This window comes from Marmota flaviventris, chromosome 10 (assembly GCF_047511675.1).
Source record: "Marmota flaviventris isolate mMarFla1 chromosome 10, mMarFla1.hap1, whole genome shotgun sequence".
Taxonomy (NCBI): domain Eukaryota; kingdom Metazoa; phylum Chordata; class Mammalia; order Rodentia; family Sciuridae; genus Marmota; species Marmota flaviventris.
Window position 1 is genome coordinate 105,840,607 of NC_092507.1, and position 23,649 is coordinate 105,864,255.

The 23,649-nt window shown below is 36.2% G+C and overlaps 2 protein-coding genes across 4 annotated transcripts in view; both read right to left on the bottom strand.

Annotated features, from left to right (window-relative positions):
* Nucleotides 1-704: 704 nt before the first annotated feature.
* Nras (NRAS proto-oncogene, GTPase) lies at nucleotides 705-11,817 on the bottom strand. Of its 2 annotated transcripts, XM_027940256.2 has the most exons (7): nucleotides 11,705-11,817; nucleotides 11,090-11,217; nucleotides 8,825-9,003; nucleotides 5,784-5,943; nucleotides 4,981-5,104; nucleotides 4,352-4,394; nucleotides 705-4,250 (listed from the first exon to the last, which is right to left on the bottom strand). In XM_027940256.2, the coding sequence occupies exons 2-5, from the start codon at nucleotides 11,198-11,200 to the stop codon at nucleotides 4,985-4,987; spliced, it is 570 nt and encodes a 189-aa protein (XP_027796057.1). In that variant the 5' UTR covers nucleotides 11,201-11,217; nucleotides 11,705-11,817; the 3' UTR covers nucleotides 705-4,250; nucleotides 4,352-4,394; nucleotides 4,981-4,984. The 2 variants fall into 2 exon arrangements, with proteins under 2 accessions (XP_027796057.1, XP_027796058.1); XM_027940257.2 differs by lacking the exon at nucleotides 4,352-4,394.
* Nucleotides 11,818-11,968: 151 nt separating this feature from the next.
* The window catches only part of Csde1 (cold shock domain containing E1), a 40,444-nt gene continuing 28,763 nt past the window's right edge, over nucleotides 11,969-23,649 (bottom strand). For both annotated transcript variants that reach the window (XM_027940255.2, XM_027940254.2), the window contains 8 exons: nucleotides 21,802-21,909; nucleotides 20,930-21,102; nucleotides 20,246-20,358; nucleotides 18,913-19,032; nucleotides 15,654-15,832; nucleotides 14,524-14,687; nucleotides 13,624-13,756; nucleotides 11,969-13,269 (listed from right to left, as the gene is read on the bottom strand). In XM_027940255.2, coding sequence (XP_027796056.1) covers nucleotides 13,222-13,269; nucleotides 13,624-13,756; nucleotides 14,524-14,687; nucleotides 15,654-15,832; nucleotides 18,913-19,032; nucleotides 20,246-20,358; nucleotides 20,930-21,102; nucleotides 21,802-21,909 — 1,038 coding nt within the window. In that variant the 3' untranslated portion in view covers nucleotides 11,969-13,221. The remainder of the gene's footprint in view (nucleotides 13,270-13,623; nucleotides 13,757-14,523; nucleotides 14,688-15,653; nucleotides 15,833-18,912; nucleotides 19,033-20,245; nucleotides 20,359-20,929; nucleotides 21,103-21,801; nucleotides 21,910-23,649) is intronic.

Here is a 23,649-nt window from a genome sequence, read left to right on the forward strand (position 1 = left end):
CAATGATAGTTTTAAAGTGCTTTATGTTTCTCTGAGAATCTGACAAACAGCTATGAATCATCCCCAAGGTAATAGTTTAAAACAAGCCTTGACATATTTTATATAGTCCCCTTGTGGGATACATTCTCAGGTCCCCAGTGGATGCCTAAAAACTGCAGATAGTACTATACAAGCACTATATTTCTACCTTATGTATATTTTCCTATACATACACATCTGTGGTAATTTATTAATTAGGCACAGTAAGAGATTTAAATGAATAATCACTAACAATACATAAGCATCACTACTCTTGTACTTTGGGACCAATAGCAGATAAAGGGTTACTTGAATTAACTACTGTGATATCTTTATAGATGATCTGATAACAGAGACAGATAATAATTGACTATAGAACAGGTAGTATATAGAGTGTGGAAACACTGGACAAAGGAATGATTCACATCCTGGTTGGGATGGATTGGGTAGTGTGAGATTTCACTGTGTACTCAGAAGAGGGTGTCATTTAAAACTTAGGAATTGTTTCTGGAATTTTCCATTTGATATTTTAGGACTCTGGAGTAACTAAAACCACAGAAAGTGAAATAAAATGAGGAATTCAACTCTTCTAATACTGTCCAAATGTCACATCCAAAAGTCTAAAATTAATATTAGCTTTCTATAAAGACACTTCAGTAGGAAAAAAGAAATAATGACAAAGCAAAGAACTTCCAGTTTTTATTTTTTAAACATTATTTAACAAGAAAAATATTCAACCAAATTTAAAAAAATTAGGATGGATTAATTTACAATAAAATAATCAACTTAAAGTAGCCCTTTTATTTAGGGCCAAAGAGGCCAATAGTTCCCATTTAAACAGCAGAATTGCACAACTGATATTGTTACCTATATTTGATGGCACAGAAATAAAAAGTCACACAAATTTCATTGGTACCCACCCTACACTCCAGAGTGGAGTTCAAATACTTGCTTGTCAGGTCAATACTCAGACTTAAAAATCAGTAATATTTTGACATATATCTACAACTAATCTGATGAGAACACTTTAAAAATAATTCTTATAGAAAAAAGAACCTTAAAATAATTTCATGGCACATTAGACTGCTTAAAGAAACAGCAAAGATGAAAAAAAAATACAAGAAATTTTAGTCCCTTTTTTACAGAAACTACCCAAATAAAAATATTTTCCCTAATTAGTTATCCTTGCTTCTTATAATTTACTAGCAGAGATGAATTATAAGAAGTAGAATGCACCAGTTTGGGGTTCTTGGTTGTAGCTGCCAGCTTAAGAGTGCATGACTGTGAATATAAAGCAAAATATGATTATGATCACGAATTCTAGATTGGGAAAAACTCAAAATCTCTTAAAGTTTTCCTTTATCCTTGCTTTCAAGTCATGAAAAAATTCACAGCAGTTTAAAGGATGATGAAAGACTAAACAGGGGGCCCACCAAAAAAAAAAAAAAAAAAAGAGAGATTAATTTTATCTATTACATCCCTAAAGAATAACTAAGTGTACTGTATTACCAAGTTAACATTCTATAGTAAGCTCCTGGAGCAGATACAGCATTTAACAGATTCATTTACAGATTAGGTATGGTAGCTTTAGGCAGAACATCTTATTTTCACACTCTCCAATGTGCAATCTTTAAAAACAAAACCAAACCATAATGGAATATGTAATTTATGACAGCTGGCCAGGCACTTAAATTGGGGAAAGTGACCTTGAGAATTTGAGGTAAAACAATTATTTTCAACAATTACATATTCTAAAAACTGTTTTATACTACACTAACTGAACTTTTCAGCTTTTAACTCTTAAGCATGTCATTCTGTCGCGCCAAAATTCACACTGAAGTGCAACTTCTTAAGAAGCTATTAAAGAACATTTTCAAGTCTGAATTTTGGCCCCATTTCTGTACTTCTGTGCTTACAACATATCTAAGAAAACTATAGATACATACATACAAGGGCTAAGGCCACTACAGCCCAAAAGGAGTAACTATTTTTCTCCCTAATTTGACATTAAATTTAAAAAACTCTTTAGATTCACATTGCTATCACATACACATACACATAAGAGTTCAAGTGAGGTGGTAAGTCTCAATCTAGCCTCAGGAAAATGACAGAGCAAAAGGGGCAGACACAAAGCAGCACAGTTTCATTTGTAGGTGACAACCCTACTGTGAATGCTCCCAGCATTAGCAGTAAGGAGCACAACTCTTGAATTTATTATAATCTGGGCATAGTATATGTTTCTTCTACTGTTCTTGAACTCATTTCCGGATAATGTGGAGTTTGCTTAATAAATGAAAATTCATATTAGAAAACAAAAACCTCAGTAAATGTTCAGACATTAGAACAGTAAGTGTTCATTCTGGAATTAGGCCTTTATCAAAAGTTATCCAAATCTACTTTTCATTAGAATTCCTGGGGCTGGCTATGTAGCTCATGGTTAGCACATGTAAGGCCCTGGGTCTGATCCCCGTGCCACCAAAAAAGAAAGGAAAATTACCCAAGGCATTACCTATAAATGGAAATATCATTCCTCTGCATACTCCTAATAATTAATTACATTTCTATTCTTTCCTCAGCAATCTCAACCCAAAGGCTATTTTATGTTTTGAACAAATTCATCAGCTTTTTTTTTTGTCTACTATGCAGACTGATATATCATCATCTATTTAAAACCCCTCAGAGAATATTATAAATTAAAAACAATTTTTTGAGGCACCCTCATTTTCAAAAAATGAGAAAAAAATATTGGCTTAGTTTCCAAGTTGTTAAAGAAAGAGGGGGAGGTTGAAATATAAAAACTTCTAAGCTGAATTCTCCTTAGAATACCAAACTTTTCTAGTCATGGTAGAGGATTCATGCTTATTAACCTCTTCTTTCCTTACAGGGTTAACAGCAGGCATCCAACAGAACTACTGGCTGGAGTTACTGGTGCAGGGAGCAAATGTGGAATTTTTCTCTGTGTGATGCTACCTGGCTTGTTCAAGTTTTGAAACTGTGACCCCGGTCCATTAGCACCATGCTTTACTCAACTGAAATAATTAATCAAGCCCCTATTGCTGTGGGGTGAGGGGCAGAGAGTAGAGTGAGAAGGGGATTGAGGGCAGTTACATACATCACTAAGAGACTATGATATGCAGTGAAAATGTAATCTGTTAACATACTATATTTGAGGTTTGAAAATCACTGATTACAGCTATAAAATAACATCACACCAAATTGTTATAATATTTGAATAACTGCAAATGTAGAACTTTCTGGTATGACCCAAATATGAATATAAATGGAAGTTCATTGAACATGATATTATCACTAAGCTAAAAGAAACAAATTACATACATTTATAGGTAGTAACCTACCAAAAAAGTGGAGACAAGATAAAAATTAAGTGAAATTATCCATAATTGCTTCCAGTTTCATTTTTCCCCAGGGAAAGCTCCAAAATAGGCTTCTGGAAAACCATCTTCACATACATAAACAATGGCATCTGCTATTGTATATCTTTTCCTTAAAGGTAGATGGGTCATAGATATTCATTTTCAGGTATAATGGTTTTTGACACATCTATTCCAGTGAAGTATTATAAAGAAAGTCTACAAATCACTTCTAGGAAAAAGGCACTTTGTTGTGAAAAGTGGATTTAATTTCATGAAAGTTGAGAAGACTAGGATCGACTCAAAAGTTAGCATTCACTTTTGTATTTTTATGAATACAGTGCAGATGCCAGTTTATAGACTACAGTTGATAACGTTACAAATAAACCAATCTGCAACATTAATTATATTCTTGGTAAAACATTAATTCATGACATTTCTCCAAAAGCTAAAATACGTCCAAGTTCAACAGTAAAAAGAAATAAGAAAAAAAAAAAAAAAAAAAAATCACCAGCAGTTGCTACTTTAGCGCTCAAGGAACTGTTTTCAACAGAATTTCATGTCTAGTTTGGTTCTCTGTTTCAGAGCATGAATTGGCTTTCGATGAAAAACATGGGTGGTGGAGGTGTGTTTGTTTCTATAGGGGAGAACCCAGGGTGGAAAACTATTAGGGAATAAAGAGAGATGCATTTCTCTGGTCAGACAACCAAGTGAGGAGGTAGTTATTCTGAGAAATTCTCAAGCAGAGACTGTTGTGTTCATCTACTGAGAGTTGGGGAAGTAGCAGGAGCTTCTCTGAGATGAAGAGAGCAACAGGGATACTTCTCCTCCAGGGAAGTCAGGACCAGGGTATCAGTGCAGCTGAAATAAAAATGGAATGGGGGTAAGTGGCACACACAGTACGAGAAAAACCAGTTTAGGACCTCAATATGAATGAAAATACATTTCCAAACTTGTCCTACCTTGAAAGTGGCTCTTTTTTTGATGACAGAACTTTGTAAATAACTATTAAAAAAAAGAACACACACCATGTCATTATCACTGAGTTTCTATACAGTGATTCTTCAAACTCCTGGCTTAAGAACATGGTATATGTTTCTTCTAATTTCTAATATTATCAAAAATAGAAAGCTATCTGTATGATAATTACATGTTTTAAAAACAGGTTAAACTTCAGTCCTCTCAGAAGGGGTACCATCAGGAAAATATTTGATAGTTATAATTACACAGAAATTCTCAGTTAAATAACAACAGAGTCAGCCAGGCACTGTGGCGCATGCCTGTAAATCCAGTGACTTGGGACGCTGAGGCAGGAGGATTGTAAGTTCAAAGCCAGCCTCAGCAACTTAGTGAGTGAGGCCCTAAACAACTTAGCGAGATGCTGTCACAAGATAAAAAAATAAAATAAAATAAAGGGCTGGGGATGTAGCTCATGGTAAAAGCACCACTGGGTTAAATTCTTAGTAACAAAAACAAAAGAATACCAAATAATAGAATCAGTGACACTAACACTCCTCCAAACTGCCTAATGCTAAAAAATAACATTTACAATTATGTCAAAGTTATATGTCAAATCAGATCACACACTCACCTTGTTACATCACCACACATGGCAACCCCATACAACCTTGAGTTCCATCATCACTGCTGTTGAGTTTTTTCATTCGGTACTGGCGTATTTCTCTTACCAGTGTGTAAAAAGCATCTTCAACACCCTATGGAAAGAAAGAAGAAAGAAAATCTAAGGACAGCTCAACTAACACAATGCAACTTATAAGTTTTCTCATTTATACTTCTTTAAGAGGGATGTAAATTCCAATTACTGGGCTGAGGTTGTGACTCAGCAGTATAGCACTCGCCTAGCACATGCGAGATGCTGGGTTCGATCCTCAGCACCACATAAAAATAGATAAATAAAATAAAGATATTGTGTCCAACTACAACTAAAAAACATTTTAAAAAATTCCAATTACCAATTCACAGGTGATAAAATAGGGTGATTTAGAGGACACCAAGTTTAGTACATTCACAGGCTGATATACAAATAGCATATTTTGTAAAAACAGATTCCAGCAAAGGAAAAAGGATAACATTGAGACACACAGAAAACTACCAGATCTAATGATTCCATTCAGGAGGGCTTAAGCCCTAACAGTGATTGGAGCTGATGGGAAAAGGGCTAATGTTCATAAATATTTTAAATCAAGTCTTCACTAGAAATATGTGTGCTTGTTAATGCAGGAATAAAAATGCCGTACTAGAACATTAGATAAATTCATTTTGGGTTTAAACTGAAAATTAACAACAACAAAAGGATATAATTAGAACTTAAAACAAGGAATGTGAATCTCATCTTAACAAATTCTTGCAAAGATGCTCAAAGCCCTACCATACCTGTCTGGTCTTGGCTGAGGTTTCTATGAACGGAATTCCATAACTCTTGGCCAATTCATGGGCTTGTTTTGTGTCAACTGTTCTTGTTGGCAAATCACACTTGTTTCCTACCAGCACCATAGGTACATCGTCTGAGTCTTTTACGCGCTTAATCTGCTCCCTAAAACAGGGAATATGTCATAACGTAAGAAAAACAAACTTTCAAGAAGGAATAGAATGGTAAGGCAAAAGAGAAATTGGCAAGTTCTATATGGCCCTATTAGCTTCTAGTATTGAATTTCACATTTTTTTGACCACTTATACAAGACCTTGTATATCAAGGAGATTGGTTTAGACTTGGTGCGGTAGCCATAGGGAAGTTGTAAATCTAGTTCATATTCTAATAGAAATGGATGGCTATTCTATGTGTATACTGATGTACATCTAGTTCGGCTCATGGATTCTCCAAAGACACTGACTGGATTAATTGTCACTAGAAATCATACTCTAGATTAAGGTTTGAAGTATAAAAAAATAAAGCCACTAAATTTTTTGACATTCCCTGGGGAATAACAAGACTTAACGAATAGATAATCCACTTTCAAGACAGGAGGCAACCAAATCATTTTCCCAAACAAATTTGTAGATATGAAGAGAAAACACCAGACTGATCCTAATAAAGGGATTGGGGGACTGAAGAAATCTGGAACTCCCAAAGATAGCAAGCACTCTCTTCAATGACAATGCTAAGACCTACCACATAGCAGTTTGGAAGTTGTTGCTCCAGATTCTCTCCACCAACACTGCCCAATAAAACTTTTTTGCGCTGTTGGAAATGGTCTATTTATACTGTTAAACATGGTAGTCACCAGTCATATGTAGCTATTGAGCACTTTATTTCATTTTCTAATGCAACCAAGCAGCTAATTTTCAAATTTTACTTCATTTTAATTTGAATATAAACTGCCACATTTTGCTGTGGCTACCATACTGCACCACTGCTCTAAACTCTAGCTTGGATTACAAAATTTTGTACCTAAACTGCATTCCCCTGGCTGTCTGGAGAACTATTTATAGGTGTGATGGTAGTAGCTTATGTTAAGAGATATCACAGGACAACCTAAAGTACCTAGAACATGTCACTGTGTCAGGTTATTACTCTTCTTTACATTAAACCACACTCTTTGAAGATCAGAGCAATTTCTTTTTCTGGTGTCAGTATAATTTTGCTTCTTCTGAGCAACTGATTTGTTTTCAGCAGATCCTGCATCTTTTAGCTTCTCTTTTCACAACAGCTGTCAAATTTGTAGTCTAACTCTTCAAGGTCACTTCAAATACAGTTCCAAAATAAGCTCATCCCTAACTCCTCTTTATTTTCTCTTTGCCTCACTTAAGCCCGTTTCATTAGTTTATCTTGCTATACAGGCATTTTTACAAGATGCTTTAAATACTCTTTTGTCTAGGGCAGGGCACAGATAGAAAAATGTAAGGTAGAAGAAAATTCTAAGGAAAAAGAAAATGACTTCTAGAAATTCAATGAATATTTATTAGATGCTTGCCAAAAGTTGGGCATTTTTAAGTGCAGTCATCCCTTGATATTCATGGGAAACTAGTTCCAGGATACACCCACAATTTATACCAAAATCTCATGATGCTCATCTCTTATATAAAATGGTATAGTATTTGCATACAATCTATGTACATCTTTCATCTATACTTAAGTCATCTCTAAACTACTGATAAAAATACAATATAAATGCTATTTAAAATATTTGTTTATATTGTTTAGGAATGATAATATGAAAACAAGTCTATAGATGTTCTGTACAGAAGCTATTTTTTCCAAGGTTGGTTGAATCTGAGGATGTGGAACATTCAGATACAGAGAGCTGAGGATACTAAGAGTACTTCCAGAGAAAAGGAAATCGGGAAGTAAAGAAGGTCTAGGAAAAAACAAAACAAAACATTGAATTTAGTTGTGGATCAGTTTCCTTCTGAGAGCAAATATTTTCACAAATTGGGGGAAAAAAGCCAGGACTCAAGGAAGACCATTTACAAAGTATTTACTATGGGCCAAGTACTCTTCTGAGTGATTTACATACTTTTTTTGTGGGGGGTGGTGGGTACTGGGGATTGAACTCAGGGGCACTTTACCACTGAGCCACATCCCCAGCCCTATTTTGTATTTTATTTAGAGACAGGGTCTCACTGAGTCACTTAGCACCTTGCTTTTGCTGAGACTGGCTTTGAACTTGCGATCCCCTACCTCAGCCTCCCAAGCCGCTTGGATTACAGGCATACACCACGGTGCCCAGTGATTTACATACTTTTTAATTTGTTTAATCTTCACAACTTTAACAGGTAGATACCATTATCTCATTATAGTTAAGAAAACAGGACACACAGATTCAGTAGTATGCCCCAAAGTCACATACTTAATAAATGATGAAGCTCGATTTCAACCTATTCGGAGTCCATATTCTTAACCACTATATTTTCTGCCTAAATACTGAGCTAAGAAAAAGGAGCCCTGGATTTTTGGGCCTGGGTCTACTAACAGTGCAACTCCAAAAACCCAATAAACCACTTTCTGAATTCTTTAATTTTGTAAAATAAGAATGTTGCACTAGAAATTTTTATAATCCAATTTAGCTTTGAAATTTTATGGTTCTAGGAGAAAGTCCATCTTTATGCTCCTTTGCCTTTCTTCCATTTTTGATCTATACCCTATTTGTTTCTTCCTATCATTTTGTCTATTTCTTCCAAAAAGACACTTCTCTGAAATTCCTTTATGATCTCTAGTTGAACTGTCTCATTTATGTATTGTCAAACAGTAGAAAGTCTCATTTATGTATTACCAAACACTACAGTAACAGTATACTATACAGAATTCCAGTATTTCAGTAAAAACCCCAGAATCTTAATGTCAAACAACCTAAAACCAACTCTTCCCATAATTAAAAAGCTGTATCTTCCCTAAGTAAGGTATCCTCATTCTCCCACAAAACTTCAGAAGAACACACTTAAGATCATCCTTTCAGAAAAAATAATGTTCCTAGTACCTGTAGAGGTTAATATCTGCAAATGATTTGCTATTATTGATGGCAAATACACAGAGGAAGCCTTCGCCTGTCCTCATGTATTGGTCTCTCATGGCACTGTACTCCTCTTGTCCAGCTGTATCCAGTATGTCCAATAGACAGGTTTCACCATCTATTACCACCTGTTTTCGGTAAGAATCCTGGGAGTATGGAGGGTTGGGGGGCAGGGAGAGAGGGAAATTCAATTTTTATTAAAAACCACAGGGCATGCAATGTTACTGTCAAGGATAAATAAGCCAACTATTCAAAACCAATTCTGTTTATCTGAATTGTCCCTCAAACTGTTAATATATAATCACAAATGTATTAATGTCACCTTAGGAAAAAGCTCCAAATCTTAAACAGAAAACGAGGCCAGTCTGTTTCTAGAAAAGATAGAGAAGAAAGTGTGTGTGTGTGTATATATATATATGTATATATATATATATAAAATCTGTGTGTATGTATATATGTACATATATAGTTTATAATTTATTACATATATTTACTTATATTACATCTATACATATGTATGATGAAATATATAATACATCTATATATGTACACAGATGTAATATATAAGTATATGTACATAGATATATAAATAAGTTCAAATGACAGCTCTATTGCAATTAGGAAAACTACAGAGATTAAGTTCATTCATACTGTATTTTACTAAACTATGAACTAGATGGTTTTACTTGAGCTGTTTATTTTGCTTTTAAGATTCTAAACATAACTAACCTAGCCCTGGATAATGAATCATTTGTGTTATGACTAAATATACAAATACCTTTTGTTGCAGGGAGATTACAATACCACAAATGTTTTTCTCATCATAACAAATGATAAAAAAAATATATAAAAAAATACTTCTAGTGGGGTGTGGTAGTGCACACCTGTGATCCCAGCTACTAGGGAGGTTGAGACAGGAGGACTGCAAATTTAAGGTCAGCCTCAGCAACTTAGTGAGACCCTGTCTCAAAATGAAGGGCTGGAGTATAGCTCAGTGGTAGAGCACTTGCCTAGCATGCACCAGGCTCTGGGTTCAGTCCCCATTACTGAAAAAGCAAAATGTTAAAAACTTCCAATTTGGCTTTATGGCAATATTTTGTGCTTCAATAGTCACACTTGGAAGAACTATTCTATGGTACTGGGAACATTCTATATTGTTATTTGAGTGGAGGTTACATGGGTGTATACAAATATAACCTGAGCTGCACACACATGAGATTTATGTATTTTATTTAAGTAAATTACCCCTCAATAAATAAAACTCTGGAAAACATTTCAACCAATTTTTAATAGTGAATATATCAGAATTAGTTTGCATTAAACATTCAGTAGCCAGCTGGCAGGTGGGGCCACGGCAGGATCATTTAGACATTTCTAAGTTGCACAACTACAAAATCTTTCATTTAAAGAGTCTTAAATGTCACTTATTGAAGCCAATCTGTAACATGAACTCCCAAGATAACAAAAGAATCCTGAAGTACATACTAATAAGCGATGCTTTACCATTCACAAATAATTTAAACATTTATTTGATTTTTCACAATATTCCTGTGTGTTAGGCAGGACAAAGTTCATGGCACTTTAATACATGCAGAAAATTAGGTTAAGAGATTTCCTCAATATCACAAAACTAAATAACCTTTAAACGGGGACTGCAATCCTAGGCACAGTGACTCAAAATCTCAAGTTGTTTCTACTCCAATTCAAATCTGACTTTCAGGAGCCTCTCCTAGCAAAGAAATGAGAATTGAAAAATATCCAGATCTGTGAATTCTTTATCTCCATCCTCTTTCTTCTACAAAATCAATCTATTTACCTGTGGTAAGCATTTCTATTTAATCCCCGGGACCCCCTCACCCCTATCACACACACTGTGAGACAAGGTCTTGCTATGTAGCCCGCACTGGCTGAGAGCCTGTGATACTCCTGTTTCAGCCTCCCAAGTGGCTGGGGCGGGCTATCATGCCTGGCTCCATGCGTTTCTATTTAACAGAGCTGCCATATATAAAGAAACTGAATAAATTCAACACTGAGAACTGATGTAAACTAAATTTTTAAAGAAAACCTTCAGCAGCTAATAAACTCAACAAAGTTTTACTTTATTGCATCACTGAATGCAGTATCTAAAATTACTTTTTGTTCTGATTTACTTACAAAGGATAAAGGAAATGGGTAAGGGGAAAACTGATTATGAGAGCTAGAGTCACTTGGTAGACTACCACTGGGCCTCACCTCTATGGTGGGATCATATTCATCCACAAAATGGTTCTGGATTAGCTGAATTGTCAGTGCGCTTTTCCCAACACCACCTGCTCCAACCACCACCAGTTTGTACTCGGTCATTTCACACCAGCAAGAACCTGTGGGAAACCGGCAACTGAGATTAAGTGGCAAGCCAAATCTACAGTACTTCAAAGCTTCCAAAATCAACAGTAACTAAAACAAGAGTTTGAAGTGTATTAGTTCCATACATGTTCCCTTCCACTTAACTTCACAAAGTGATTCAGGGACACAAAAATACTGGCAGATTAGTGTGGGCTTCGGATTTCTGGCTTCTTGCTACTCCCACCCGAGTCTAGTTTTCCACTGTGCTTGGGTTCCGCCCTTACCTTAAGGTAAAGGAACCCCCCCCTCCTTTCTACTGCTTGTGTACTTCTTCTCAGCCCTGGGGCGGTCTCCGGCCGCGACCCCTTCCCATCGTTTCCACAGAACGCCCCACGTAAGGCCCCAAAGGAGGAACCCCCGCCCAAGGCCTTTGTCTCCGGTTCCTTGATTCCGCTCCATACCGGGCATGAACGGGAAGCCTGTATGCTCCAAAGCCCAACGCCCTAAACGTCAGAGGCCTACCTCAAGCTCCGCTGCCCCCGCTTCAGACGGATTTAGGACGTCCACCGGGAAAAATGCTAGAGACCCCGGAACCGCCATGAACAGCCCCCACCAGGGAGCGGCACTTCCGGCCCCGCCCGCTACGCAATCAGTATGCGCCTCGGGCGCCCAAGCCCCGCCCCAGCCACGTGGGCATGCGACCCAGGAGTCACGCGGCAGGCCGCACCCAGACCCGCCCCTCCCACGCAGGACGTTTCAATAATGAAAGCGCTAGGTGCTAGTGTCTCAAAAATCAGTAAAACTTTATTCGCTTCCATTCTTTCGCCATTAACAGAAAACTGGAGAAAGCAAAATGTTTTGTGTTTACAAAGATAAATGGCCTCTTTACCCAGAGATCAAAACCTCAAACGACAACGGGGAAGATAAAAGCGCCCTCCCCCACATCCCCTGAGCTGACCCTTGTCATCTTAGACATAGCCTTCAGTCCACTGGCCAGGGACCCTGAATATGGCCAATTTAAGATGAGGGCCAAGAAATCAGACCAATCCATTCCCGTGATATAAAGTTGAACAGAAGCTACACCAAGGGTCAAGTGCCTGTATACTACAGGACACAGGAACCAGGCTGCTACTTATAAAAAAAACAAGATTCATTTCAGGCACAACTTTTTTATTTTTTTTTTCTCGTTTTGTTTTTAAATCAGTAAAAGAAACTGGGTCCTAGAAGCTGCAGTGATCTAAGCAGCAGCAAGTTTGTGCATTCGTCCTTTTTTTTTTGTTTGTTTAAATATGTTCAAATTATCACACTGCTGGCACACTTCATTTGCACGAAATTCTGCACCATATATACCAATTGTAGTAAAGTTATTTGCCCCCCATCCCAGGAAAAAAAACTACTCTGGAAGATAATTTTCACTGATATCTAACCAAATTTTGTTAAGTGGATTGTGACAAGATTATAAATGATATGAAAAATAACATTTTAACATTTGGCCATCAACTTAAGAAAATGGTTTGCCTATACAAATTTTTGTAATTTTTAAAAGGTAATATATCCTACCCTCATATGGTCCTCAGAATTAAAGCATAATGAACAGGAAAGAAAAGGAAAAGAATGCCACTGAGTGCTAAGGCAGAACATCTTGCCAGAAGTAATGAAGGTAGAGTATATACTAAATATCAAGTGCAGAATTTCATAGGGCCAACAAGATAACAGTCTGTATTTTTCACTTACACAGGCGAAGTGGATTTTGCAATTACCAGTTGCGTTAAATGCACCAAATAAAGCTCCTAAAATTGATACTATAAGGCGCCACCTTAAGTTTTCCAGGCTGCAACTGTGCATAATTTTAAAATGGTTTCTTAAATTTATTTATTTTTTTAAACATAACACGAGGAAGGTGTTAAAACTGGTGTAATAGCTCAATAGAATAAGTATTCCAGATTTTGGGAGGGATGAAGAGGGAGATATTCAGAACCCTTCACCAGAATCCCCCCAACTTGATCATAGTGGGTTAATGATGTGCTTTATGGATGTGGTTAGTCAATGACACCAGCTTGACGAATCTTTCTTTCTGCACCAAATCCCTGTGAACAAAATAAAAATTGCCATTAATAACTTTGGTGCACCAAAATAAGTACATTCACAACTCGCGCTACTTAAGTATTATTTTTAATCACTTTAACCATTACCAATTCTTTATTAGAGGAGGAAAATCCATTTTTAAGTGCTCTTGACCATTATCCAAGCTATGTAGAAAGTATTAAGAAAAGCAAGAACTGTGCTTCTTGATTAGGGGCTAAACCAACATGTAGAGAATCCAAACTAGTTATAAGCAATACTGAAGCTTCTTGCTTCATTAAGTTCTCTAATCTATGTTGAAATAAGACTTCAAATAGTATGTTGGTCTGTCAGTTGTCCTCCCTTTTGTGGAACCATACCATTGAGTTATCTGGTCCCCTTGGCTGACGAAGAACCATTAGGCGAGGAGCACTAGCATCATCCAGGGTGATGTTCTTCAAGCGATTGACCAACCGATCAGGTCGAGGAGCTGCAACGGCCTTGGGGCCCTCACTGTAAGGTGAGAACAATCAACACTTGGTAGGAAGAAAGTATTTGGAGAGGAGTGTGTTTCCTACTTAATTGCTTAAATGACTCACTTTTAATGGGGACTGTTGCCTCATCTAGAATGCTGGCAATACAAGACAGACCAGTTTGTGTGTGTGCACCCCCCCCATTCAAGTAGTTCCAACTATGTATGATCTGGAAGAATCATTTCAGTGACGGTCAATCCTACACTTGTTAGTTCCATAGATGCATAAAACAAACTAGTTGATGTAGAAAACCTTAGAAAAGTGAGATATGAACAAAGAGTTTTAGAGAATCCCAGTTCCTACAATGGTGAAAACATTGAGATTTAAAAGAAAAGAAAAAAAAAAAAGGAGAATCAGGATGAGAAAGATTTGAAAATTAGAATTTCAAGCACCATATATCCTGGAAATGTCCTGATGGAAGAAATAAGCAAATAAGCAGAATTCTTTAAGAACAAGGACTACATAAACTTTTTATATTTAACATCTACCATATATAATGCTAGCATAGCATATATAAGTGTTTCAACTGGCCCAGGTTTATGAATGTTAAGTCCAGGCAATAAAAACTAGAGGAAAAGAAGATAATACTACAGGTAAAAAGCATGAATACATAACCAAAAATGGCAAAAGGGCAGGGAATAAAACCAGAATGGCAAAGTTAAAAAAAAAAAGTGATAAAAGGACAGACAACAGAAATTATGAGAACCCTAGGTGATTACTAATCCAACTACAATCAAAAAAACTCACCAGACTCGCCAAACATTACAGGCACTGCACTTGCCAGTACGCTGATTAAGAATCACTGAGAACTCCACTTCATCTCCTGCCTGTAGCTCAATGCCATCTTGAACTTCTTTCACATGGAAAAAGAGCTTCTTGCTATCTCCTACTTCGTAGTTAATGAAGCCAAACTGGGGAGGAGGGGTGGGGGAGGGGGATAGGAAGGGAAAAAAAACCTCACAATCACTGCCATTCTGAAATAAATCTTTGTCTGAAACAAAGATTGCCTTGTTTCTTCATATATTATTATCAACTAATTTTCTGAATTAGTAATCACTAGGGAGCCCCTTACTTAAACCTATAACTCATTTTGATCCCTTCTAGATTTAATCAGTTAGGTTTATGGATATTAGCCATGAAAACTGTTATATTCACTGTACTGATGTTGAAAAATGTTTCCTCTAAGAATTCTAAGGGATGAACCAAAGGTATCAGTAATAGGACTAGTTTTGTTTCTCCTAAGCTTATTTATTTTTTGGTACTGGGGATTGAATCCACAGGTGCTTAACTGCTGAGCCACATTCAGAGCCCTTTTAATTTTTTGAGATAGGTTTAAGTTGCTTAGGGCCTAGTAAGGCCCTAAATTATTGAGGCTGGCCTCAAACTTGTGATCCTCCTGCCTCATCTTCACAAGGTGCCAGGATTATAGGTGTGTATCACACCCAACTCCCCTAAGCTTATTTCATAAATACTCTAAACACAATTTCTTTGGGTGGTCTGCAAAAGAAGCTCAGAGCATTAAGTGTACAAAAATCTCATAATTCTGGGGGATGAACTTGATTAACTTTATGTGCATGTATGAATATAGATATTGAACCCTATTATTATATATAAAATACTAAGAAGAAATAAATTTCAAAAACTCTTATAGCTCCTTTACTCTGGAACTCTTCAAGTTTACTTTCTGCAATATACAGTATTAGTTATGAATAATCACTCTTATTTTCTCTTTACTAATACAGTCACTTTCTTTTGATTTTCCTTCCTATTTTTATAAGCTACCCCGAATTAGTAAAAATAAAATAAAAATCAAATCAAATAAATGTCAAGGTTTTAGTTCAGAGGTTCAAATTCATATCCAGAGATGCTGTACTTACCTGATCTTTCACACACTCTACTGTGGCCCTGCGCAGGGGCGTGATGTTATAGGCCATAGTCTGTGCATTTTGGCCCAGGACACACAATTGGAACTTGACACTCTCCCCTTTCTGCAGGCAATCCCCTTTATTGGCCATTCCGACTATGCCAAATGGATACACCTCACCTTTCATATCCCCTGTAGAGAAACAGGCACAAAGTCTAAAAGCTAATATTTTACAATAGTACTCTGCATCTATTCTAAATATAGGTGTTGGAAAATGTGTCATGAGAAAGTTTACTTTTAAGCTTAAAAGGAACTCCAAATGTTAAATACTAAACGAAAACAAATGAGAACTTGATCACTTAATTAGTACTTTACTAGCTAACAAACACTTTTAAAATGCATTCATGAACTTAAAAATATAACAAACTTGAAATCTTATTAGCTGGATTTAAGCATTATTCTCTTCCAGTGTACAATATGAACCAAATAGACAAAATATTGCTGACCCATACCTAATCAGAAAGTAAACCAGTTAGACACAGGCAAACAATGCAGAACAGAAAACCCTTCTTTGACATTCCACCTCCTAAGCTTATAAGACATCCTGTCTATCACAACTACTCAACAGTGCCGCTGTAGTGATATAGCAATCAAAGAAAATATGTAAACAAACGAATGCTATTTTTTTCAAGAAAACTACAAAAACATGCCATCTTTTTTTCCCTCCTTGAGTTCTGCCCTACAACAGTAAAAAATTTTCTAGAGGTTAGTGCAGGATACAGATAATAAATGAACCAATGAGTTTGGGTGCATATCAATTTAGCACCCAGATAAATCCAATGAACTAATAAAAGAGAAGAGAAAAATAGGCAAGAAATGGAAGCTTTGGAACTGAAAACACTTTTTGGCGGGGGGAGTGTTTGCTGGGGACTGAACTCAGTGGCATTCAACCACTGAGCTACATCCCCAGCCCTATTTTATATTTTACTTAGAGACAGGGTTCTCACTGAGTTGCTTAGCACCTCACTTTTGATGAGGCTGGCTTGGAACTTGAGATCCTCCTGCCTCAGCCTCCTGAGATGCTGGGATGGAAACGTTTTTATCATCCTGTTAACACACAGAAGTAAAGATTTAAAAAACAAATATATGGGCTGGGGTTGTGGCTCAGTGGTAGAGCGCTCACCTAGAATGTGTGAGGCACTGGGTTTGATCCTGAGCACCCCATAAAGAAATACACAAAATAAAGATATTGTGTCCATCTACAACTAAAAAAGAAATCTTAAAACAAACAAACTAAAACACCCCAAAAACATGCAGGAACCCAAAATGTGAAGATAATTCTAGCAAATCAAGTCATACATAACAGTGATTACAGATATAATTACCATTTTATTAAGCACTCATTTCTTTTTTGCAGTATTGAAGATCAAACCTAAGAACTCAATGGGGCTGGGGCTATGGCTCAGTGGTAGAGCGCGCTCACCTGCACGCATGAGGTATGATCCTCAGCACATAAAAATAAAAGTACTGTGTCTACCTACAACTAAAAAAAATACATTAAAAAAAAAAAAAGCTGGGGCTGTGAGACTCAGTGGCAAAGCGCTTGCCTTGCACATGTGAAGCACTAGGTTCGATCCTTAGCACCACATTTTTAAATAAAATTAAAAAACCAAAACCAAAAACAAACACTTAAGGCCTCAAACATGCTAGGCAAGCACCCTACACTGAGTAACATCCCTCTCCCCACAAGTATTCATACTGATTCACACCTAATCTTTATAAAATATTTTGAAGTTGAATATCCTAATTTTAAAGATGAAGAAACTGAATAAAGGAAGATTTAAGTGATTTGTTTAAGGTTATAAAACTAGGACATGGTGTTCAATGTTGCCCAACTCCAAAGTCTTATATTGTGTGAGCTTTAGTTGTGTTCCTGAATAAAAAAGAGCTGTCCTTACAAGTAAATGGGAAAATATGATCTGTCTAGCCCTAGAAAATTCTAGGCTTAGAGATGTCCCATAATATCCTTGAACAGTTAGTGATGAAGAATAAATGGACTGGGAGATAAGCAGCTTTTAATTTCTTTTGCATCTCTTATGTAGGGGCAGGGGGGAGAAGGGCAATTCAATATTTTTCCCAAGTTAAAATTAGAGAGTAGCCCATACTCCCATGGTCTTTTTAGAGTATTGTGTCATCATAGCATTAGTTTAAAAGACTTTCTATAAAGTCAACTCATGTTTGGGGTGGGGAGTGTTCATGAGGGGAGGGGGAGGAAGGAAGAGAAAGAGGGTTTTATGTAAAATAAAAATTCCTCAGGACTTCATGTGATAAAAAGTAACAGGTTATCAAGGGGTCATTTCTTTCTCCCAAAGACTTTTTCTTCCCCACTTTGGTTCTGACTTATAGATGATAAAAGGATTTATTTTTGGTTAAAATATCAAAACCAATTCATCCACTCTAACCACTATGTATGTCTGCTGTCCTAGTCATCCAGTTTCCTCCTATTTCTATTGCATTTATTTAATGCATGCAGACCATACAAAGTTGGTCTTACAGGTGGTGACAAAAGGCGATTATCAGAACTCAAGGAGTTCTTGAAAACGGAGAGAAAAAATGTAAAGGTAGAAAATGGTGAGAATCTTGGCCTAGAGATAAAAAGCAGAATTGTCATGGAACTCTAGCTATTAAGGCCTTGACAGATGGATAAACTTTTGCAGGATATAAAAATACTTATAAAAGGTGAATAACAAGTAACTAGAGTGTTTGATCACCATTCAACATTAAATAATCTTTTTTTTTTTTTACTGTGAAAATTTGTTCTCAGTCTCAAATAAGTCAGTTATTTAATCACAAATTGACCATGTGCTAACTTAGTAATCATTTGTTCATAATTTAAATCCAGGATGATCTAACTTCCAAGAGTATAAAATAAAAATCAAGCATGGGGTGAGGGAATGAGGAAGAGTCCCTTCTCCTGAATTCATATTTTAAGAAAATTAAAAACAACTACAACAAATCCCATCTATTTTAAAATCCTGAAAACGTCCACCAGGACCCACGAGGTTGATGTAGGAGAATTCTAGGTTCAAGGCCAGCTTGTGCAATTTATCAAGACCCTGTCTCACAATTCAAAAATAATAAAAAGGGGATGTAGTTCAGTGATAGAGCACCTTAGGTTCAATCTCCAACACACACACACATACCAAAATTTAAAAATAAGTGTTCACCAGAAGGTATGAAAATTTCATTCCATCTGATAACAATGTGCTTACCCTCATCCACGATCTCAATCATTCCTTGATACTCAATCTGTGTTGGATCAACACCTCTGAGGGGGCGAATGACTTTACCAGAATAGATAGTTGGATCAGCTTCTTCAGTAATACCATTCACTACAAAATAAAAACAAATGCATGTACATGTTTCACTTGACAATTTTAATTATTCCACTCAAAAGTGGGGCCAAAAAAAAAAAAGGCAGAAACCAACCTAAATGTTAATGCAGGTGGACTGTGTGCCTGCTATTCTTTAAGTGGTATGGCACACCTAAAAGCCAAGCTCTATTTCTAGAATAGATGCTTGACCTTCAATATTTCTAATCTGACTTTGCTAAATAAACTCAATTTAAGGAATTAACAAGTAATGGCATTTAAAATTTGGCTCGCTCCCCTTTTCAGATGACTAATATCACCTTTTTAGTGAGGGCTTTCCTGGTCTCTAATATGGGATACTACTTATATACTTTCTGATTTATCTTTAAATATGTTTTATTATCTTTCTAAACATATTATATACAAATATTTAACTCCTTGTCTGTCCGTGGTTTCCACAAAAAAATAAGCTCAATGAAGGCTGGGATTTGTCTGGTTTTCCCCTTCAGTATCCCCAGTGTCTAAAACATTATATACTTAACATATTTATGGCATTGAAATTAATGGTCTCGGGCTGGGGATGTGGCTCAAGTGGTAGCACGCTCCCTGGCTCAAGTGGTAGCGCGCTCGCCTGGCATGCGTGCGGCCCAGGGTTCGATCCTCAGCACCACATACAAACAAAGATGTTGTGTCTGCCGAGAACTAAAAAATAAATATTAAAAAAAATTCTCTCTCTCTCTCAAAAAAAAAAAAAAAAAAAGAAAAAAAGAAATTAATGGTCTGAGTTATCATTTTGGGGAGTTTAGATGGAAAGCCAAAACTTAGTTTGCAGGTCTTTTCATAATTTCCCATTATTTTTCACATTTAGACTTTTTCTTCAAAAATAAGTCTTCTAAAAAGTTCACCTCTCTGGGCTTGTGGGTTTTTAAAAAGAGATTTAATACAAATTACTGAAATATCTAGAACATTGCTTCTCAAGCTTTGGTGTATACCAGAGTCACTTGAAAAACTTAATAAAAACAGATTGCCTATCCCCAGAATTACAGCAGGCCTGAAGTGAGGTCAGAAAATTTGCATTTCTAATGAGGAGCCAAATTATATTACTGATCTGGGGACCACATGTGAGAATGACAGAGGTAGAACAACTAACTGGGTCATGTCTTCCTTTCCCACCCTATCCCTTATCTTCCACCCAAAGCACATGCTGAAAACAGTATATGTCACAATTCATTACCTGAGTGAGTTTTGTTTACTTTTTCAGCACTGACTTTGTTGCCTTTGCCTTTGGACAAGCTGTATTCGACCATGTCCCCCAGCTCCAGGCTATCGACATCACCAGAGAACTCACTAAAGGAAAAAAAAAAATGACATTTAAATAAGCCATTACCAGAAACATCAACAGTAGCAAGTAGACTTTCTTCTATAAAACATTCATGGCATACTTACTTATGTTGAATACTTTTAAATACTATGAAGTGGGTACCATTAATCCCACCTTCCAGATAATAAAATACCAAGAAGTTAATTCATTTGATAAAAGTTACATATATGGTTAAGTGACAGAGCCTGGATCCATATATGAATTCTCTGGTGCTGGTTCTAAGAGCCCACATTCTTAAACATTATGCTATACTATATGTCAGATGTACAACTCTCTGCTACCAATATGTAAAACAAAATATTCTGTCACTGGAGTAGAAAGGCTCTCCACTGTTCAAGAAGACACAGGTTTGTCCATATCTTTTGGTCATATGTTCTCTATGTAGAAGTTAGTATATATCTTAAAAATATTGTGCCAAAATGGAATCTTGAGATTCAAGAAATATAACCAACAATAAAAACAGCAGTCAATATTTAATGTTTTATGGCTAAAGCAAGATAACAAATAAGCTGTAAGTTCCTAAAAGACATTCCTTACCTGTAATGGAAAAAGATTTCCTTATCATGATTGGCTGTTTCAATAAACCCAAAATTATCTTTCAGAGTTGCCACATAACCCAAGAGCCTCTTGTTGGAATTACGACCTAAAAGCCGCACACAAGTTGCAATCTGCTGTCCAGGCCTCTGTTTGTCACTAATACTAAATTCAACCTGTGAAAAATGAGCATGATCATTAATACTGTTCAATGTCAAGTTTCTTAACTCTGAAAATGAGACCTAAAAATCCTCCAGATCATGCTCCCCACTCCAGATATTCTTTGTAATTACTTGGATGAAATGAGTTTTCACAAACACTTCTATGTCTCATATCATTTTTCACCAAGGATTAAGTTTTACTGATCTTCAGTTATGTATTTCTTAGTCTTATTTTCTCTATGGGACTGCTATCCAAAACCCAGAGATAGGTATGAGAAAAAGATAAATGACATTGTAACATACTTGATATTTTATTTTGGTAATATTTCAAATGGATTTATGTGTACCTTCCCTAATGCTTAAAGAGAGAATTCTCAAAAAGACTGAACAAAGAGCTTTCTAGACTGGGTATATTAATTGAATGAGCTGCTTTTACATATGAAGATAATCATATGTAACTCAAGTGGTTATAGTCAAGTGGTACAGTGCCTACCTAGGCACTGCGTGTGAGGCACTGAAAATAAATTAAAAAAAAAAAAAAGTCCATCAACAACTAAAAAATATTTTTAAAAAGATAATCACATATTTAACTTTTTAAGTACAAAAAATATTTTGGCAAAATTTTAAAGAAAAAAAATTTAAAGAAACCATCCTTTAGGATCTATGATCAAGATGACAACCTTAAACCCTTCTCTCAAATAAAGATTATCTTGCCTTATCTCCTATTTGAGGAGAAGTAGATCCTTCCACATCCTTGGCTTGAAAAGCAATGGTCAGTTTCACCCCACAATCATCGTAAGCAATAATGCCATCCTCAGCCTCCTAAAAAGGAACAGGGTCAGAATACAATGAAAATAGCCCCAAGAAAAAAACACGAAGTAGGTATTGCTTGGTAGCCTTAATCCTAGCTATTTGGTAGGCTAAGGTAAGCCAATCCCAAGTTCAAGGCCAGCCTCAGCAACTCAGCAAGACCTTAACCCAAAATAAAAAGAGTTCTTGTTATAGCTCCGTAGTACAAGGTCCCTGGGTTTAATCCCCAGTCCAGGAAACCAACCAACCAACCAACAATGTAAGCAACTATAGTTGTTAAGAGATCCTTGAGCTAAAAGAATTGGCAGAGCCATAGAAACTTGTAATTGTACTGTTTTCTTTCTTTCTTTTTTTTTTTTTTTTTTGGTATTGAGGATTTAACCCAGGGGTGGTTTACCACTGAGCTACATCCCCATTCTCTTTAATTTTGAGACAGAGTCTTGTTAAGTTACTGAGGCTGGCCTTGAACTTGTGATCCTCCTGCCTCAGTCTCCCAAGTCAATGGGCTTATTCTAATGTTTTCTAACAGTAACAGATTACTTCTGTGAATAAAAAGGTGGTCTTGCCGAAATCTAAGACAGGACCAACCTGCTGCCATTGGGTGTTTCAGTCTTAAGAACCTAATTTGTATTGTTGAAGAGGGAAAATTTTTGAAAATCTTGAACATGCTTTTATTCTCTACCACTCACAGCCAACCAGGAAACAAACTGGGCATGTTATTTCTAACCAAGTGAAAATTCTAAACAGCAAGAAGCTTTAGTATCCTATAAAGAGAAATCATTATTACCTCCTAATGAAGCTCAAGTATCCTTTGTTATCTAATAGTACACCACAGTGTTTTGGATACATTGTCAATCAGTACATTTATCAATGAAGGAGAATTTAATTTGATATAATGCACAGTTCACACCATTTGATATGAAGTAGGTGATTAAGTTATGATATACCAATATTTCTACAATAAAAATTTTAAAATTTCAGGTATGTCATACAGAATCACACAGGAAGTAATCACATTGTATCAGCAATTACATAAATTATACCATTGTATGGTTTCAACATCATTTCTATGGGAATAAAGCTCACATCACTAATCTTGCTGTTCTCCTTCGTAAGTCTTATAACCTCATTACCAACTATTACATATTCAACACCAATTAATATCTACCTTCTACCTTTTATATTTTCCTATAACTGCTTATTTTTATGACAATTTTTAAATTACCATATATTTATAACATACCAGGCATTTTCTACCTTCAAATTTGTTATGACAAAACCATCTCCATATAGTTAACTCTTCGCCACACTTTGCAAATTGGAAAAGTCTTGGGAAAATAAACTTGACCAAGTACAAAGCCAGTACAATGGCTCGTTGGTGGTATTTTTAAATTCCTTGGCATATCTTTCTTTTTTCCTTCCAATTTTGAAAAATGTTATTTTTTTTTATATACATGAGAGTAGAGTGTATTTTGACATACATATATGAAAAAGCTTATTCTAGGGGCTGGGGATATAACCTGGCATGCCCAAGGCCCTGGGTTCAATCCCCAGAACCACACACACACACAAACAACCACTTATTCTAATTAGGATCTCATTCTGTGGTTGTATATGATGTGGAGTTTCACTGGTGTTGTATCCATATATGAACATAGAAAAGTTTTATCCAGTATCTTTTTCATGTACCTTCTCTTGTGTATATTAATAAATTATATTAGCTATAATTTCCTGTACCTAATCTTCTTCCTT

Bases quoted from the DNA above. Each gene is read 5' to 3' on its own strand.
- Nras (XM_027940257.2), bottom strand. From the start codon at position 11,200: ATGACCGAGTACAAACTGGTGGTGGTTGGAGCAGGTGGTGTTGGGAAA. The intron at 9,004-11,089 runs GTGAGGCCCAGT...CCATACTCCCAG, and splicing joins AATATGATCCCACCATAGAG to GATTCTTACCGAAAACAGGT. The intron at 5,944-8,824 runs GTACTAGGAACA...TCCCTGTTTTAG, and splicing joins GCAGATATTAACCTCTACAG to GGAGCAGATTAAGCGCGTAA.